Genomic DNA, 19,635 nt, shown 5'->3' on the forward strand with positions numbered 1-19,635 from the left:
CTTGTAATAGACTGAAGTTCACTAAAGAGATTAAAATTAGATCAGTGCTAAAAACAAGCATTCAAATCTACTTCGATAAAAACAAGTAAGTAAGAATTTACTCTGCTAGATTTGAGCAAATGCTTCGCCTGCTACAATATACAGCAGCTGACCAGTTATATTTATGATATAAAATTCTAGTTTTACTTATTTTTCAACCTGTGCGGTTCTCCTAGGTGAAGAACCTGTGCAAGGTTTTAACATCATTCACTATTTTAAGCTCTTTAACTTGCGCATCAGAAATCTAACTACGAAGAACTGAACCAGCCTGTGGTTCGCTGCCTTATTTTTAAATTGGAATTGTAATCACGCAAGCTTCAGTAACTTAGTGAACAAATTAGCCTGCTTTAAACTCTCTACTTTGTGAGTGCTATCTTCATGTTAAATACTCCGTCCGCTGCTCGAACTTTAATCTTTACAAAAGGCTTTTACAGCATGTGATTATGCATGAAATTGCACAGATCTTCCACGCTGGGTGCAGAAATTAGGGACAAGTAAACACACATTTTCAGCGTATATTTTATCCGGACCACTGTGCTAAGAATTCAATTACCTGTGCACAAAGTGCATAATAGAAAGAAAACAGTAACAGACTAAAAACTATGTCCATGCACTTGGAGTAAAATTCTCGTAATACGATGTAGCGCATGTTCATTTTGCCTAAATTAGAAATGTAAATCATGCGCGGTAAAGCGCAATCGCTTGCTGCCTCGTTAACCTAATCAAAAGCTCGCTGAAAGCGCCAGCGGGTCTGCGCAATCAAATTATGCGCCTCGGCCATGCTGAGTTTCAATTAGGAGGCACTCGAAGCCCATGAAAAGCGTAAATCTTTCGAGATTCCACACATCTACTGGAGAGAAAAAAAATAATCTCTTGGCTCTTTCCCTAGCAGGATCGAGTGGGTCTGCTTACGCAAGACACACTGCAGCCGCAGACGAGTTTGAGTCTGTGGATTCGATGGACTTACATAAGCCTGGATTCACCAATACTTAAACCACGTGCGCAATGTGTGCGGCGCTGCGTCGAAAAAATGTTCAATAAGCAAAAAAGGGTGCCCGAGGAGTTGTTCAGCCATGCGCTGAAAGCTCTGATTAAGCTTGTAAGGCGCTTAAATATGCGTTCGTAGATCCAAAAACGCCATGACGGCGCGCAAGGCAGCTTAAAACTTCCAGTGAATACAGTGTTTTTCGAAGTCGTGCATACTTTAAGTGATGCAAATTTCATTCGATCGAGCCTGGTTTCGATCTATATAGCGGCGGAAAGGAGAAAATTTAGAGATGTTTGAAGTCCCCGATTAGAAAATTTTGGTACTCAGTACTTTCAAATGACATGGTAGGCGATGTCTTAGTCGGAACAGTAATTTTTCGCTCTACAGATGACGTACCTTATTGATACACGGAGATCTTCTATGAATTATTTAACCAATAGACAAACACCACGGCGCACAGGGTTTGAAATAAAACACCACACTTATTGTGCCGACAGCGATAATCTCCTACACGTGTTTCATACTGAATACGAGGCCGCAAAGGCTGTTTAGAAGTCTGTCTGTATGTGAAGTCAATTTTGTTTTTCACATTGCAAGACCATAAATGCAGGCCATCTTGCTACGTATTGTAGTGCCCTACATTACAATAAGAATCGCAGTGAGTAGTTAAAGCTTTTCAGACTAACTCCAACCCAGGTTTATCAGAACGCACGTGGATCAGCCTATCATGATGCACATCCATTACGGGTGCCCAACTTCGGAGCTTGTGTCTTGCTACGAACAAAATAATGTAAAAAAGGAAGGAACTGCAGGAACACCAAGGCCTGAACTTTGTTCAGTATAAGATAAGCCGGTCTCTTATGGGACATTTCACAAAAGGCGTCACTGCCGATACACATGACCAGTACAGCAGTACTTCAAAGACGAGCGCAAGGGGATGTAATTAATGTAATTAAAAATAAGTTCACTGTCGCTACTACCCTTGGGGTTAACTCACTCATTGCTATTCTTCTGGACGTCGAATTCGTCGAAAGTGAGCTCCACAATATCGTCAGCCTCGCCGACGAACGTATAGAGCAGGCAGTTGGTGTTTCTCTCGTAGGGCGTGGGCCAGTTGGGTGAAGTGAAGATGCCGTGCTCCTTCCCGTACATGCTGTCGAACAGTACGCAGCTACAACCTGCATTCATAAGAGAACAAAAGCGAAGGCCAGCGTCTATGACTGTGCATACTAGTTGTGCTTTGGAGATGCGATGAATATATCTTTAAAGCGTATGGACTACAAATAGCTGGCACATAACAACTGAGTAGTATTCATTGGCTAATAATATGCGGCGGCAAACGTTGTGTTTTTTCGTTTATTTTTAGTTTCAGCTTATTTATGTCACACTTGTAAAACACAGAATTTGCACGTACCGCTTGGATCTATGGCCTACGGTTAGTTTTGATTCCAAGAGCTGAAAATACACAGTGGCAATTCGAAAGGCTAGAATAATTGAGGAATTTACATAAAAAAAAAGAATTATACAGAAAAATAGCAAAAAGATATATCGTTTTTGTGGTCTATACTGCTTCCTTATTCTGCTGTTCTAAATAACAAGTTGCGCTTTTACAATCTGGAAGAGGAGATTTTGAAAAAGAGATTACGCTTTCAACCAACGAGTTTGGAAGCAATATTTTACATCGAGAATTCATGGGTTGCTCAAATTATCGCCATCGCATCTGCTTTTACTTGCGCGTTCGCTGTGCTCACTCTGTTTAGAAAGTACCCCGAAGACAGTTTACCGAACCAAAGGAGGATTGTCTCTCTCTTGGATACAGGATCATGTCGGCCGGGCCGATTACATATTGAAAGGACTGAAAGAATTAGCGGACTCACGTTGATTAAAAAAACCTCCGTCATTTTGTAACATTCCATTTCAATCTTTGATCCCTGGCAGTAATTCACTCACAAATAAATTTTTTGCCTTTACACTATCGCGTAACATGGGACACTAACGACATCTTCTAGATGTGGAATCAATGACTGCGATTAAGAAAGACCGATGGAACCAGTTCGTTCAAGCTACAGCGAAAAAAAAAGACATAGTAGCACACATGAGAAGACTACAAGAAGTGCGTGTTTAGGATCGGTGAATGCAGTGATGTCAATGTTCACGTGCTACGCAGAGCCGCCGGCGGGCAGGCTTTAAGGATGCTGCGCGACATGAGCAGCTTGCTGACACTGCTTCCGCAGTTGTGATGACGTAAGATGTAACATCAGCCATTTGCTGGCGCTTAAGGTGGTCTCTCAGTTCGAGCCCCTAATGTGCTCCCGCTGTAAAACATGCCATAAATAAAACTCCTCGGTTTTAGGAGATAATTGCACGCTTGGACACACTGAAGGAAAGAAAAGATTTGGGTGTTAAATAGCTGTTGCTGCCTAATCATTTCCCCGCCTGAAGGTGGAATATCCGAGTTTTTTTTTAATGTGGTTTTTCTTACGACCTTTGAAATACGGCATACCATTCCTGTTAAGCTCAATATGACCAAATAACGAGCAGCGAACACATCAAAGCTGAATTATCGAGTTAAAACCACGTGAACAAGAATGGTTAAAACATTCTGCAGCAGCTATCAGTATGAAATACCTCATGAGGCAATGAAAAGCTTGGCGCTTTAGGCCTGTCAGCTGGCTTTCTCTCAATAGCGGACATTCAGCAGTGCAGCTAGCTTTACAAGCAGGCGTTGTTTAATTTTGGCTGTTCCAACCAAACGACAAGTTGTGTAGCATACTAGGAACGTTAGGAATTATGCCTTCGGTGTGCCATGAAAAAGGGCGCTCTCAATCCTTCTTTATTCTTTATTTTTTTTTTGCTTTCGTACCGGCTACAGTTTAGAGCTTCGGGCTAAGAAATTTTAGAGCGAAAGCTGTAATGGGGACTTTATTCCTTCTAAACGTCGTAGCCGTGGCTTTTTTTGTGTCGCAACCGCTAATTGCTACCTTAGCCCGCTGACTCGTGAGCATGGTACCAAGAAGTGCTGTGGAGTGACTGCTCTCGAGATTTTATCCCTTTATACGTCGTGGCACGGGCTGGGACATGCTATATTAAGTGGCCTGTATTTATACCCAACACAGCTGTTTTTCACTTGATACTGCTTTGAATGGCCGTTGGATGGGATGACTTCGGCCATGGGACGATTCTGCATTGAATGACCTAGATTACCTGTTATGGACGCACTCGGGAAAGAAGACGCGCGTTGAGGGGATCATTTTCTATTAAGGCTGTCAGTGTCACCAGTTCGCCTGGGGTAAGAGCAGTAGGTCTGGCAGCTATTTGGCTGTTCTTAAATATGCTACTCTCAAAGAGACCCAGATAAGAGGTGAAAGTTTCCCTTTACCGATCAATGACCGTCTTTCATGGACAACGATGCTGCAAGAGAGCTTTCCGAAGGTAGGAATGGCAAAATTAAATAAAATAAAATCAAACACAGCTCTAGCCATCGCCGGCCGATCTTCCAACTAAACCATGGTGCGTCTACAGAGGTTCTTTCGGTACGGATAGCAGAGGTCAGGCTACAAAGCCAATAACTTAGTGACGGTGATCACGGAGTCCTCTTTGATGCAGTCGTCATGACTTCGAATTTAGTGGCGGGAAAATTTTTACGCAGAAATTTCTCAGCACTAGATACGTCTTTTGTATCCGGACAAATATTAACATACTCAGGAAGAGAATAGAATCAGTATTTACTTTCAACAAAAAACTGAAGGCAGTTCTTCTCAGTGTACCTTCAGATATAAGTTCAGTCGGCCTACGCTAATCTTTAATTCATATTTAGGATAAAGCCTAAACGATGAGACATTCACCCGACCTTTTACGCTCAGTGGATGCCACTGACTACGCTCTCGTTGGAACAAATTGGTTTCTTAGTAGCAAAACAGACCAATTATACTCGAGCTAACTGGTATTTTAGAAGCAGAACAGAGCATTTATACTATAACCACTACTCTCCGTTGTTGACAAAGAGGCGGACAGGTGAAACTGACAGCTGCTGAGTGCTGTGTCGCAACAGCCGCTAGCGTTCCTAAAATTGCGTGAAATGCTTAACTGGAACAAACGTCGTTTTCCTCGACCTACCTAGTTATAAAATCTCACCCACGTCGTGCTTGCGGCCCTTTGGGTCGCAATTGCGACAGTCTTTGATTAATATCAAAACCAGACTAATTAGCGGCACACCGAAAACCAGAATTTCGACCGTTAGTAGCACTAATAGTAATACACTTGTCGCGAACAAATGGTGGCAAGCTTTAAGTAACCACAAGTGAGTCGTACGGAGAGCAAGCGGAAATCAATCTCTCGAAATAATTTTGTACTAATGTCTAACGCAAGGACGGCAAAATCAAGTGAGCAAAACCGAAGAAAACAAAGGGGAAACCATGAATACAAAGCAGAAAAAAAAGTTAAAAGAAAATGTCTTGGGAGATTTCAGTTGTCCGTTGCGTAAGAGAGCGGTGAGCACGACCCGCCGCGCCATGCTGCGCGTAGACATAGTTGTCAACGTTACAGGTGTTCCTCCGTCATCCAACCTCCTCGTCGCACACGGCCTACTGCGAGCGTGCTCTTCTCTTGTTTAATGTGCAGCTTATTTACTCTCTTGGCAGCTTGGCTGCATTGTTGAAAACGTTCGGCAGTTCGTATGGTGTACTCGACTGCACTGACGTCCCGTTGGTACATAGGCCCAAGGCATAGAAAATGAAAGGGAAAAACAATTTCGTTGACCAGAAGGCGGCCATCACCAACGCCTTCAGCCTGGAGTAAGCTTTTTTTACAAGACATATCGTTATGCGGTGAAGTGTTCTAGCGCGCAGGAAATTCTTATGCCGTGAAGCCAACTCACCTGGGCACTGGCGGAGAAATCGTTGGCGTCCTCTTTCACAGAGGCCCGTATCAGATTCGATGCAGTCAGAACGGAGATAAATATCGTCAATAGGTCTCTCCCTGTCAACTTCGACATTATTGCTCTAAGACCCGTTTTCTAGGCCCCGAAAGTCATGCGGGCTGCGAAAGACGCGGGACACATTGAGAAGGCTGGTATATTCGGTTGGCGTACTTGCATTCGGCCGCGTATTGGGCACTCGGTGAGCTTATTGAGGGCTCCCACCACGCACATCGACGGAACAGCAAACGGCAGATATGTTCTCCTGACGGGTAAGCCCGTTGGCAAGTCGCGTACCGATGTAACGAAGGAAGCGATACAGCGAAGAAGTCACGGGCCCCTTCGACATCGTTATAACGCGCATCAAGTGTATATTATTGGCTTTTTCCCATATTTAAGGATTTAGTAAAGGCGCGCCCCGTATCTACAATTCGCAAAATGTTAGAATGCATTGTCAAGAATGGATAATAGAAAACATTACTATTAAATTTCATGTGCATATCTTGAGCCAAGTATTGAAGGCCACATTTGAAACAGGAAGTGCATCAGACCAAAAGCACTGAATGTGAGGCTGTACTCAGGGCGAGGCCACTGAGGATACGTTTACTGCTCTCCGGCATAAATACGCTTTTGATTAGCATAATGAAAGGATGCAATTCAAAAACTCATTCTCATCTGACAACAGAAAGTAACAGTGGTCTGTCTTTCCCTGTTTATCGTGAAGGGTGCCAGTACCACATGAGCCCAACCAGTCACGAACGGCTCATGTTTTAAGCCTCTGCTCCTGACCATTTGATCATAATAACATGGCGCTGCAAATTAAAAAGGCTCTTTATTCTGTGCGAGAATGCATGTTACAAAGCACCTCAGGTGCTTCTTGAAAGCATTTGTTTCTCTTCCGCATCCGTCCCATCTATCATCTTAAAAAGGAGTAAGAGTTTTGTTTCCTTCTGCCCATAAAACTTAAAAACTAATATAAACTCCGTAACATGTGTTATACTCTTGCTTACCTGGATTCACTGCTTCGGTGACCAATAGAATGGAAACATGCACGCTTATAAGCACCAGGAACAATGCAGCCATCTGTAAGGACAAGAAAAGTGCAAGAAATCGTAGCAAATAAAGTTAGATTGCACTCATTACTTGTACCTTCGCAATCAAAGACACATACGCGTACTGCTGTAGTTTAGACCGCCACCATGACTGAACTCAGTACTGCAAAAAGAAGCCACTAAGAATCCCATTCAATCAATTTACGGTATGGCTGCACTGTGAGCCATTCTCCCAAAATAAAATGCACATGGTCACGCCTTGTTTAACAGATATCAACAGATAGCGACGGCGCATTCATATGCGCGAGACTTAATCATCCTCGTCCTGATGCACTTAACTTCCATATTCCGTTTTGGGTGCTCGGCATAGAAACAGTGCGATCTGCACAGCGTAGTTCAACACGTAAAATGTCGGCAAATAAGAACACTTGGTGAGTTGCTCTTAATATCCTGGTAAGCTCTTTCACCGAAGGCGCTATCGAGCGATTACCCCTTTTTATTCTTTTATTGGTCTTCTCGGATAAAATAAAAAAAGAACATAAATGAAAGCGAGAGGGAGCCCGGACCAGCAACGCTTTACCGGGCTTAAAGCCAATAAAAAAAATTAAGGAGCTAAACGCTAAAAAAAACTTATTTAAAGAAAAAGCAGGAAAATAGAAACAAACAAACAAAAAACATAAAACCCCAAAGGCACAGAACAGACAGAAGCACAGATAACGTCACCGAGAATGTCAGTACAGATGAAGTCACAGGCACAGTTGGTCCAGACACCACACAGACTGTCAGAAGCACAGATAAAGTCACAGGAAATGTCAGCACAGATAAAGTCACAGGCACAGTTGGTTCAAACACAGTGTCAGACCACAGAGAGATACATCATTGTCCAGCAAAGGAACACAGAGCACTTCTCTGTACAGAGCTTATGCAGGAAAAATGATAGTGACGAAGGTACTCATCGGGAATGTGTAGGAATTGTGATGCTAATGAGATGAACCATTTGAATCAGAACAGCACGAGCAGCAGGGTTATTCAAAATAGAGGGGTAAGTAGATAGTGTAATGTCAGATGAGCAGAGAGACTTTAAACGGGAAACTAAAGGAGCAGTAAGGGAGCGAATGCCCCAGTTCTGTGCATCGCGTAAAGTGCGGACCCCGTTTTGCGATGCTCACAAACTTATATTATGTCCGTTTATGAACCGGCATCACACAGCCGGTGAACATCCCGGTAAGAAAAGGAGTTTTCGTAGGGGGGTTCGGCAGAAAAATTCCACCTCTCCAGCGCACGAACCGGGATCTGGGCGTCCGCCTGCGTTCCGAGCGAAACATTAGTAAACTGGGACAGACTGCTCCACTCCGTTCTCGCGACGAGCGGTTAGTTCGCGGGGAGACTAACTGGAGGTGAAGTTTCTTTGCATGAAGCCTCTAAGAGAGCAATGAGGTTTCTGTTTGAGGTAGAATTTTTTTTTGCATTGTAATTATTCCCAAAATGACTAACTGCATGTAGCACACTTGATCTTTTCTAGGTTAGCGGACGCTGAAGGAGCTGTTTCTTGAGGCGCAGGAGATGATCCACAAAGGAACTAAAGAAATTCTGCGCTGGGAACAATCAAGCGTCGGTTTCAAGATTAATATACTGTGGGTGCCATGATATTCTCTTAACCTGCCTGCTCATCTTTCCGAGAGCCATCATGTACTGTGCTGCCTTGTACTTTTGTGCGCAGTCACTTCCGTACATATATCATACTTTTCTCTTTCTTATGACAAATAAAAATGCCCTTTAAGAACACAACAATAGAAAGTGGTGAGAACGACATACGCTCAGCAAACTGTGCGCAGTCAATAATGCAGAGTCTAGTCAGGAAGAGGATACAGTCAGGAAGAGGATACAGCACAGCAGCAGTTTTCAAGAGTGCCCTCAAACCAGACTGAACCCCTTTCTTCAAGAAATGAAACCATCTCTCTACATTTCTTTCGTGTTTGCTGATCGTCCTCTTTGTGTTAGCACCCTTTCGGGTTCCGTGCCTTTGCAGCGTCTCTTAGTGGATGTTGCGCATGCCAAATAATACCATACCTGTGTCTTTTTCTGGAATGCAGTGAGAACTCTAGGAAGGACCATGATGTATTTTAATAAAACCATAACCAATAGCTTGTTTTTCAGTTACTTCTACGAATGGGCCGAGATATAACGTGAGCTGTAAGGGATTTCTATTTTCTTTTCTTTTTTTTCTGCTGCAGAATGTAGCAGCACTAAGCTTAGCTGTTAAAAAAATTCGCTTTTATGACTATCACTTTTGGTGATTTCCCGTTGCCAACAAATCAAAATATAAAGCCACATTCACTAGAACCTTTTAATCTAACAACTCGAACCACTAAAATGCAATGGATACCATCGTTTATCACGAGGAACAAAAACAGAGTAACTGAGGAGAAACAGCAGTTGGCGCTTTAAAAAAAATACATATTGCGTCGGTTAGACCTCCGGCATCTCATCTCACAATTGTGCACTGACTTCAAAGGCACCATTAAACTTTTCCTCAGACCTGCAGCGCTCAAAGGAATGCAAGGTCAGGTAACGGGAGCACCAAATTTATAGAACACCAACGAGCTAAACAAGCGAAGGAGAAACCTTTCTCAAAAGGCTCGTTTCAATTCAGGAACAAATACTGATCCAGCTCTCTTTCTGCCTTCCTTCATGTATATGGTGCGCATAAAACGCGCAGATTCATGGAAGCGGGGAAAATGATACTAATAAAAAAAAGAAAGGGTCACACACTCCTTGAGCGGAGGCGCAATCGCGCGAATTCAGCAGTTCTTCTGATGTATGGATGCGCAGTCGGCAGCTCCATTTTTCAAATCCCGCATAAGCGGCTGAATCACGAACGACGAGACAAGCTGCAGTGCTGGCACAAGCGTGGCGTCGAACGGGAGGAATTTCGATTTGCCCTCGTCGTCAAACCGGTAAAAAAAAATGAGGCAAGAAAGCAAGAAAGAAAAAGAGAACCGAAACCGAGAACGCAGTTCCTAAGGAAACTGCGGAGACGAGCGCCGTTAAATCACGTCCGCGAGCCCCAGAATTAAACCGGCATAACCCCTTCCGCAAGCGCGGCAAAGTGAGAAGCGTGGTTGTTTGCCGCTCACGACTGCAATCCCTCTCTATATGCCATCTCGTTAATACTGCGCAGCGCTGAAAGTGCCAGAGCTGTCGTTATCCAATCAGGAGCCGAATCGCCTGCGGTGTTCGCACTCCTTGACGGCTTCTGATTGGCTGTCGGCCAGGAAGAAGCCAGTCACGATAGCCGACTGTGCTACAATAATGGAAACGATCAATCAGAGCCGTCCCTGCTGAGAACTTCTACGGCCGTTTACTGGGTGACGGCACGTGTAGCTTTCCAAACGTTGCATGGTATTACTGATGAAGAGTTCGCTTTGGTGCGCTCTTCTTTTCGTTTTAAAAATAAAATCTCGGCGCCTCTTCCTGATCTTTGGTGCAAGGGAGAAAAATAAGCTGCGCGAATGAACACCGGGGTAGGAAACCCTCACGCGCTCAATTTGCGAGAGCGCGCGCTCGCGAGTCTTTTTCTTTTACGTTTCTCTTTTTCTCCCACGCGGGAAATTGCCATGATGCGACAGAGAAGATTCCATTGCATATCTGATGGGAATTTAGAGCAGTGAGAGCGCGAGCCTGCCACTGAGATACAAATTATGTTTTATCATTAGTCCTGCCTGAAAGACTTGATTTGGCTGAGAACAAAATAAGGCAACGTTAACACAGAGCGTCGACTGATAGACTCACTTGTATTGCGTGACTTATGTTTAAACTGGGCGGGATTTCCGGCCGTGTACGAGCCAGGTAATAATTAAGGGCATGCGAGAATGAGAAGTTTGCTAAACCGGGATGTTTCACCATTCTCAGGCAGCATTAATATAATTAATGACATTGTAGACTGGTGGGAAGGTACGAAAAGTAAGAACTGTAGTGCGTGTATAGATAAAACTAGAGTAAATTTATAAAAAGTATTTGTCAAATATAAAATTTCTTTAACCACGTGACTACAGTGGGTTAAACTACATAAGGTTTAAAGAAAATGCAGAGAAAAAGAGCCACACGGCACGGAGGAAGAGGCTGCGGCGGTACGCAAAACCTCTAACATGAACAGCTACGTTTAGTATTTTTACAGCACTGCATATTGCCGGAAACTTTCGGAACATACAGGCATTGCGTAGCTTTAAATACGTGCTAACCATGGTTAGAAAAGATAGGAAATTATGAGTCGGCGTAGGGGTCATAGTAGGTCTTAAGCCTCGGATCGCCACTCGGGATGGCAGCTGTGTTAAGCACCACCTTTTCTTCGACTGTATGGCCTAAAGCCCGTGATTATTTTAATGGCTATTAACAGAATAATACATGCAAAGTTGATCGGGGCTCCCTCAGATATGATCTAATAAAACAGTTATTTTGTTCCCAGATAGTTTCCGGCCCGCCAAGCAACTCCAGCTGCAAGCGAAATCAAAGTGACTGCAAACAACTTGTCACACAGTTACGCCAGGATTCGGGAGACCGACTAATTATTTCACCTCCATTTAGACTAAAACACCACTTGGATTAAAGACCATTACGAATTGAGGCGTGTATCCCCCCACACTCTCTCTCTCTCTCTCTCTCTCTCTCTCTCTCTCTCTCTCTCTCTCTCTCTCTCTCTCTCTCTCTCTCTCTCTATATATATATATATATATATATTGCCACCTAGTGTTGCCAGGTGGCGCAAGCTGTCCGCGAAGACGATGAGGTTGCGATCGTGCTATCGCGGATCGGCCGCCATTACCGTCTCCTCTTGCCGACTCCAGCTGTTGAAGCGTCTCTCCGTGAGAACTCCGTGACAATTTGGTGGAGGTGCTGGGTACGAGTATCCCATGCAAGAAACCCCTCCAGGGAGCCGTGCCGCCAGCCCTGCGCCGATTGACACCCCGGTACACCACTTCAGCCGGAGGCTGCAGGGACTTTCACCGGAGCTTGGACCACTCGAGACAGTCATGATACCAGCCACCGGTATTCTCACGCAAGCTGCCGGTGCTACACCTGCCCACTATACCTTGCAGACCCCGCGGGTTCCCAAGGCCTTCCACGGGGACCTTTTCGAAGACGTGGAGGACTGGTTCCTTCACTTCGAGCGTGTGGCTGCTTATAACCAGTGGGACGACGCCGCGAAACTAAGAAACGTCTACTTTAGCCTAGAGGATGGCGCCCGCACGTGGTTTGAGAACCGTGAGGAAGTTCTAACTTCCTGGCGAGAGTTTCGCCGTCGCCTGCTGGAGGCCTACACCAGCGCGGATCGCCGCGAAAGAGCGGAGCGGGCAATCCAGTCCCGCGTCCAGCTACCGAACGAAAGCGTACAAATGTACGTCGAGGACATGACGCGGCTCTTCAGGAGAGCTGATCCTGCCATGCCTGAAGAGAAGAAACTTCGGCACTTAATGAGAGGCGTCAAAGAGCAGCTGTTCGCAGGCCTCGTGCGCAGCCCACCATCTACAGTTGCTACATTTCTTTCGGAAGCCACAACGATGGAGAAGGTCCTGCAACAGCGTTGCGCCAGTTACGACCGGCCCGCGCATGCTGCTGCAGTCACATCATCGTTTGCCACCATCGGACAGCATCCTGATGATTTGCGGGAACTTATTCGCACAATCGTGCGTGAGGAGCTTCACAAATTTTGTAGCCCGTCGCAGCCTGCGCTCGGTTCCATCTCCGCTCTTGTACGAGAGGAGGTGCAACAGGCGTTCCGGGGCCCTGTTCCTGTGGTCGACGTACCACCTCTGCCTGGGGACTACCACCGTCCGACGTACGCCGAAGTTGCAAGGCGTCCGGCTCCCGCTTCGCCGCCACCAATTCACGCCACGCCTCAAGCCCCGCGGCCCTCTGTGCAACCGGTGCAGTACTTCGAGGATCGTCGAGCACCCCTCCGAAAGGCCGACGTTTGGCGTACACCTAACCGACGACCGCTCTGTTTTCACTGCGGAGAGCCAGGTCATCTTTATCGAAATTGTTATTACCGACGCATCGGCATCCAAGGCTTCCGCACCGACTCACCGAGACCCCGTCAAGGTGAACGACCCCCTGAAATTGAAGAATTCCTTGCGGACCAGCGCAATCCATCCCGAGCGCAGCGGCAGTCGCGCTCACCCTCACCGAGGCGCTCTTCCCCGACACCTCCCGGCTTCTCGCGAGCGGCACCGGGCCGATCGCCAAGTCCTCGTCGGGAAAACTGAAACCCGCGACCTTCGGGGGCGAGGTCGCTGGGGGGCGCTGTGCTGAAGACCTCCCGTCGTCGCCGCTACAATCCGACAAAAACCCGCCGACGCCATCACCAGAGTTAAAAAACCGCGTTTCTTTAGAAATACCCGTTTTTATCGATGGTCGCAGAGTAAGCGCATTAGTTGATACCGGGGCCGATTATTCGATCTTAAGTGGACAACTGGCGACCATTCTGAAAAAAGTGATTACCCCTTGGCCTGGCGCGCACCTTCGAACTGCCGGCGGTCATCTGGTTACGCCCAAGGGTATGTGCACTGCTCGCGTTCAGATCAGCAAGTCCACGTTCGTCGTCAGCTGCATCGTCCTGGGCGAGTGTTCTCGGGACCTAATCCTCGGCATCGACTTTCTGCGGGAGTATGGAGCAATTATCGATCTGCGCAACCGAATCGTCATGTTTTCCACAGAGCAAGCCGCCGAACTCGACAACTCCTGCCAACGCAGTGCCGCACTTCGCGTTTTCGCCGACAGCGTCACACTTCCGCCCCGTAGCAGTGTTTTGATTGAAGTCGCCTGTGCTGAGTTGCACGACGCTGAAGCAGTCGCCGAGGCTAATCATTCGCTCCTCCTGACTCAAGGCATCTGCGCCGCTCGAAGCTTACTAACAATTCGCGCTGGCCGGTCTGCGATCCTTGTTACAAATTTTTCTCCAGAGCACCGGCACCTTTTCTCTGGAACTGCGATCGCTACCGCTGAAGCGGTTGTGGATGTTCCGGTCTGCTTTGCGTTCGCGGCAGCGGCCCCTGACGACCAATCATCGCGCGCCACTGACGACCAATCTGTTCCGAATGTCGACATCAACTGCAACCTCCCCGAAGGAAAGCGCCTGGCCTTAGAGCACTTGCTATTGGAGTATAAACAGTGTTTCGCTTCTTCGTCGAAAGTTCGTCAAACGCCCCTAACGCAACACCGGATCATTACGTATGACGACGCTCGCCCTATCCGCCAGCAGCCTTATCGTGTTTCCGCCAAAGAACGGGAAGTAATCCAAAAGCAAGTTCAGGAGATGATTGACGACGGTGTAGTTCAACCTTCCCAAAGCCCGTGGTCTTCGCCTGTTGTCCTTGTTAAAAAGAAGGATGGAACACTTCGATTCTGCGTGGACTACCGTAAATTAAACAATGTGACTAAAAAGGACGTCTACCCGTTGCTCCGCATTGATGACTCCCTGGACAGATTACGGCGTGCTAAGTACTTTTCATCCATTGACCTGAAGAGCGGTTATTGGCAAATTGAAGTGGACGAACGGGACCGCGAAAAAACTGCCTTCGTTACACCAGATGGCCTCTATGAATTCAAAGTGCTGCCTTTTGGCTTGTGCTCTGCGCCAGCGACGTTTCAACGGATGATGGACACTGTCCTCACCGGCCTCAAGTGGCAAAGTTGTCTTGTATACCTGGACGACGTTGTCGTTTTTTCAGAAACTTTTGAACAGCATCTCGTGCGCCTGCGAACTGTCCTCAGAGCCCTCCATTCCGCTGACCTTACGCTGAAGCCCCAGAAGTGCCACTTCGGTTACACAGAGCTCAGGTTCCTCGGTCACGTTGTGAGCGCCGACGGAGTTCGACCCGACCCCGACAAGACAGCCGCCGTCGCCAATTTTCCCACTCCGACTGACAAGAAAGCTGTCCAGCGTTTTCTGGGTCTCTGTGCATATTAACGACGGTTTATTGCGGACTTCGCAAAGATTGCAGAGCCGTTGACGCGCCTCACCAGGAGCAACACCTCCTTCGTTTGGACAATAGACCAAGAGACGGCTTTCTCTTCGCTCCGCCAACGCCTTCAGACATCTCCCGTTCTTGCACACTTCGACGAAGAGGCCGACACCGAGATCCACACCGACGCCAGCAATATCGGTCTTGGAGCTGTCCTTGTCCAACACCAAGAGGGCATTGAGAGAGTTATAGCCTATGCTAGCCGTACTCTCTCCTGCGCCGAACGCAATTACTCTACGTCAGAGAAGGAATGCCTTGTTGTCGTATGGGCCACCATGAAATTTCGCCCTTACCTTTACGGCCGCGCATTCAAAGTCGTAACCGACCACCACTGCCTATGCTGGCTGGCTAATTTGCGAGACCCGTCTGGACGATTGGCCCGCTGGAGTTTACGGCTCCAAGAATTCGACATTACCATCGTATATAAGTCGGGCCGTAAACACGAAGACGCCGACACGCTGTCGCGTGCACCACTCGACTCTTCCGGTCCCGAAATCGACGACGACAGCGGTTTCCTCGGTATACTTAATGCATCGGACATAATAGCCCGGCAGCGGGCTGACACGGACCTCCGACCGCTGATTGACAACCTTGAAGGTCACGCCATGCCTCTACCACGACACTTCGCTCGACGTCTCGGCTCTTTCTGTTTGCGCGAAGGTATCTTATACAAGAAGAACTCGAGAGGCCAAGAAAGAGCTTACCTTCTGGTACTTCCGGCCGATCTTCGCGCCGACATTTTATTGGCATGCCACGACGAGCCCACTTCAGGCCATCTGGGTTTTTCCCGGACGCTCGCCAGGATACGCAACATGTACTACTGGCCCGGACTCTCGGACGATGTCCAAAGGTACGTAAAAAGCTGCCGTGAATGCCAGCGCCGGAAGACGCCACCGCTTAAGCCGGCGGGTTTTCTCAAGCCCGTTACTACACCCCGCTCTCCGTTCGATCAAATAGGAATGGACCTTCTCGGTCCTTTTCCGTTGTCACTCTCAGGAAACAAGTGGATCATAGTCGCTACTGACTATTTGACTCACTACGCCGAGACCAAGGCGATACCCTGTGCCACAGCTTCAGAGGTCGCCGACTTTTTCATGCAAAACATCGTCTTGCGGCACGGAGCCCCTTCGTGCGTTATTACCGACAGAGGCACAGCGTTTACAGCGCAGCTAATCGACCATATATTTACGTTGAGCTGCACTAGCCATCGCAAGACCACAGCTTATCATCCGCAGAGCAATGGGCTAACCGAACGCTTAAACAAGACCATTGCGGACATGCTGTCAATGTACGTAGACGTTCAGCACAAAACTTGGGATGAGGTGCTACCGTACGTCACATTTGCGTACAACACGGCCCTCCAGGAGACTACACGCTTTACTCCCTTTCGTCTTGTATATGGACGTGAAGTCCAGAGCATGCTTGACGCGATGCTACCATGCCTCGATGACGACCAACTCACACCCGACGTTCATGAGATTGCCCAACGCGCTGAAGAAGCCCGTCAGCTTGCCCGCGTACACATCGGCCAGCAGCAGGGCACTGATGCGCGCCGTTACAACCTTCGACACCGACAGGTCGACTACAATCCCGGTGAACAAGTTTGGGTGTGGACACCTGTCCGCCGCCAGGGCTTGTCCGAGAAACTACTCTGCCGGTACTTTGGCCCCTATAAAGTGCTACGGCGTATCAGTGATGTTACCTATGAAGTGGTTCCCGACGGTGCCGCGCAACCGAGACGTCGACAGCCCAACAGCTCTGACATTGTGCACGTTGTGCGGCTTAAGCCGTACTATGCCCGATAACGGCTTAGCGGCCCTCCGTTGTGACTCTGTGTGTGCTCCGTTTTCCTACGCTGCTGGCGGCCCCACTGCGATGCCCTTCTTTTTCGGAGGGGGGAATAATGCCACCTAGTGTTGCCAGGTGGCGCAAGCTGTCCGCGAAGACGATGAGGTTGCGATCGTGCTATCGCGGATCGGCCGCCATTACCGTCTCCTCTTGCCGACTCCAGCTGTTGAAGCGTCTCTCCGTGAGAACTCCGTGACAATATATATATATATATATATATATATATATATATATATATATATATATATATATATATATATATATATATATATATATATATATATATATATATATATATATACGCACACGCACGCACGCGGAAGCCGCCGCGGTGGCTGAGTGGTTACGGCGCTCGGCTGCTGGCCCGAAAGACGCGGGTTCGACCCCGGCCGCGGCGGTCGAATTTTGATGGAGGTGAAATTCTTGAGGCCCGTGTACTGTGCGATGTCAGTGCACGTTAAAGAACCGCATAACCCCAGGTGGTTCAAATTTCCGTAGACCTTCACTACGGCGTCCTTCATAGCCTGAGTCACGTTTGGACGTTAAACCCCCATAAACCTTCACACACACGCACGCGCGCACGCGCACACACCTTCACCGCAGCACAGCTCTCTCCTGCAGCATCGAAGTAGAAATGCGTCGGGTTGTCTACATCACAGACTCAGTAATCGACGTGTCGTTAGCAATGCTTACTGTGGTTAAATGCATTTCGTTTTCTTAGATTAAACAAGATTTTTCGCTTTTTTTGGTCACTATCTTCAGAGTGACTGTGTGCTTCCTGCTGCTAGTTTTCTCGAGTCTAGGCAATTTAGAGCCAGACGGGCGCTAACGATGACGGAGATGTGTTTCCAATAACACGCTGCGCTCTCGCCAGTGCCGCCTAGGGTCCTTTCCGCTCCGAGCTTAAAAGAAAATGAAAGATTAATATGGAATGCAGAAAAGCCCGCTCCACCGTGTTCCTCTCGCCAGAGCATATAGTTCTATCTGGGGAGTTCCCCAACAGCAAGGACAAAATTCTTTTTTTTTTGTGAACGAGAGCAAGTGCTGTTTACTTGCGACTGTCACTGCAATGGTGTCCACATGAGGTTGCGGGAGACTCACCTGCTTTGTGCGATAGCATCCTTGGAGATGAGCTAGCATCCAGTCAAGGCATGCAGGTCTGCCAACATCATGGTGCCAGCTTCATGGTCTACACTGGAACGAGAGAGGGCAAAATTTCTCCTTAGTTTCATGGTACGTCCTTCATAAGACAATATTTCAAGCATATTTTTTTATTTATCAAAGAACCCATAGCGTCAAGGCATTACAAGGGGGGGGGGGGGGGGTACAATAAGAAATGCATAAACTAGATTACGACACCTCTGCTCCTAGGCACAGAAAAAGAATAACCAGAAAAAGAACACGGAAGCTTTCTAGTCAACTACCTTTCCACATAAAGTCGGAAAACTGAGATTTCTGTTTTTTTTTTGTCCTCATACACTAGCGCTTTATTGTGGCGTAAGTTAATTCATATAAATAAATTAACGAATAACGAGAAATAAAATGATCAAAATGCCCAATAGGTCAATAAGCTAAACTGCACGCTTCAATGGATATATCTTACCGGATTCTCTTGAAACTCCCTTCTTAAAAACACTATTCTGATTATTATTTTTCTCTTTACTTAGTGTGCCCCACTTCGTGCTACGTCGTCAGCTTCAGGCAGAGTAATTTACTACCATTAGCCGGGTAATAAATTTTCCAACAGTGGCAGAAGAGTGACGACCGCGTCACAAATGCTTCTTGCAACCGCGCAATAATATTTCAGATCTCCAACAGCTCGAAAACGACAGAAAGACACTTAAGGCAGCTAAAGAAAAAAATAAAAGAAAAGCGCCAAAAAAGCGCTGTCTGGAAAGCAGACCAGAATTACGGATGAGGAGGAACTTGTCAAGGCAATGACCGATAAAAATTGCGAGCAGAGAAGTTCTGAATTACAAGAAAAGCGCTAGTTGAGCTCCATTCTCGCGCAAAACACAAAATGAAATTAGTGCCCGAAAACCAGAAACGACAGATGAATGGAAGTGATAGGCTAGAGCGAGAAAGGGCAAAAAAAACTAACGACTACTTGCCGTCGCTCAGAGCTGCGTTTTAGAGTACGGAGCGAATGTTGTTCTTTGAGCTTAGCTGCGACATCTCATTTCCTCTTGCCTTTTCTGAGACTGCTTAATGATATAGGTAATCACAGCCAATCTATCCTCGTTTCAAGATTTCATAATACAGGCTATGAGAAAACCAACAGTGGTGATCTCTGAGAGAAATTCGACCTCCCGCTGTTGTTTATTACGCACAAAAATTTCAACGCATGGGCGTTGCTCATTTAACCCATTTCACTCTGGATGCTGTGGCAAGATTCGAGACATACACCTCATGCTAAGCAGCATATAAAGCCACAGCAGCAAAACTTCTGCGTCGAGCCGTGCATGGTATTGTGTGACCTTAAGTAGAGAATTGAGCACAAAATTTGATAACAGCGCAGCGGAATGTTCATATTACTGATTCCCTTTCAGCTCAACTATGCCTCAATGGAAGACAGACATCTTGTGCACAGAGAACTCGAAGCACCTTGCGCATACGCAGATATTCTGAGCCAGCGCAAGTTGTTTAAGGAGGCAATATTTCGCATACGGTAAGATTGTATATATATATATAGTTTTCTGTTATTCTTAGTAGAAAACCAGCCCCCGCCCCTCCTTTTTTTTTCTACACTTAGGAATACTACACCATTCCCAT

The 19,635-nt window shown here is 46.9% G+C and overlaps 1 protein-coding gene and 1 long non-coding RNA gene across 2 annotated transcripts in view; one reads left to right on the forward strand and one right to left on the reverse strand.

Moving 5' to 3' along the window:
* Positions 1-19,635, forward strand: part of LOC144098545 (uncharacterized) — a 312,011-nt gene that overhangs the window by 99,900 nt on the left and 192,476 nt on the right. The window lies entirely within an intron of this gene.
* Positions 1-19,635, reverse strand: part of LOC144098544 (suppressor of lurcher protein 1-like) — a 126,527-nt gene that overhangs the window by 71,826 nt on the left and 35,066 nt on the right. Inside the window, exons 2-4 of the mRNA XM_077631273.1 lie at positions 17,965-18,057; positions 6,953-7,025; positions 2,025-2,205 (exon numbers count right to left, since the gene is read on the reverse strand). Of these exons, the coding sequence (XP_077487399.1) occupies positions 2,025-2,205; positions 6,953-7,025; positions 17,965-18,003 (293 nt within the window). The 5' untranslated portion in view covers positions 18,004-18,057. The remainder of the gene's footprint in view (positions 1-2,024; positions 2,206-6,952; positions 7,026-17,964; positions 18,058-19,635) is intronic.

This window comes from Amblyomma americanum, chromosome 7 (genome assembly GCF_052857255.1).
Source record: "Amblyomma americanum isolate KBUSLIRL-KWMA chromosome 7, ASM5285725v1, whole genome shotgun sequence".
Classification (NCBI taxonomy): domain Eukaryota; kingdom Metazoa; phylum Arthropoda; class Arachnida; order Ixodida; family Ixodidae; genus Amblyomma; species Amblyomma americanum.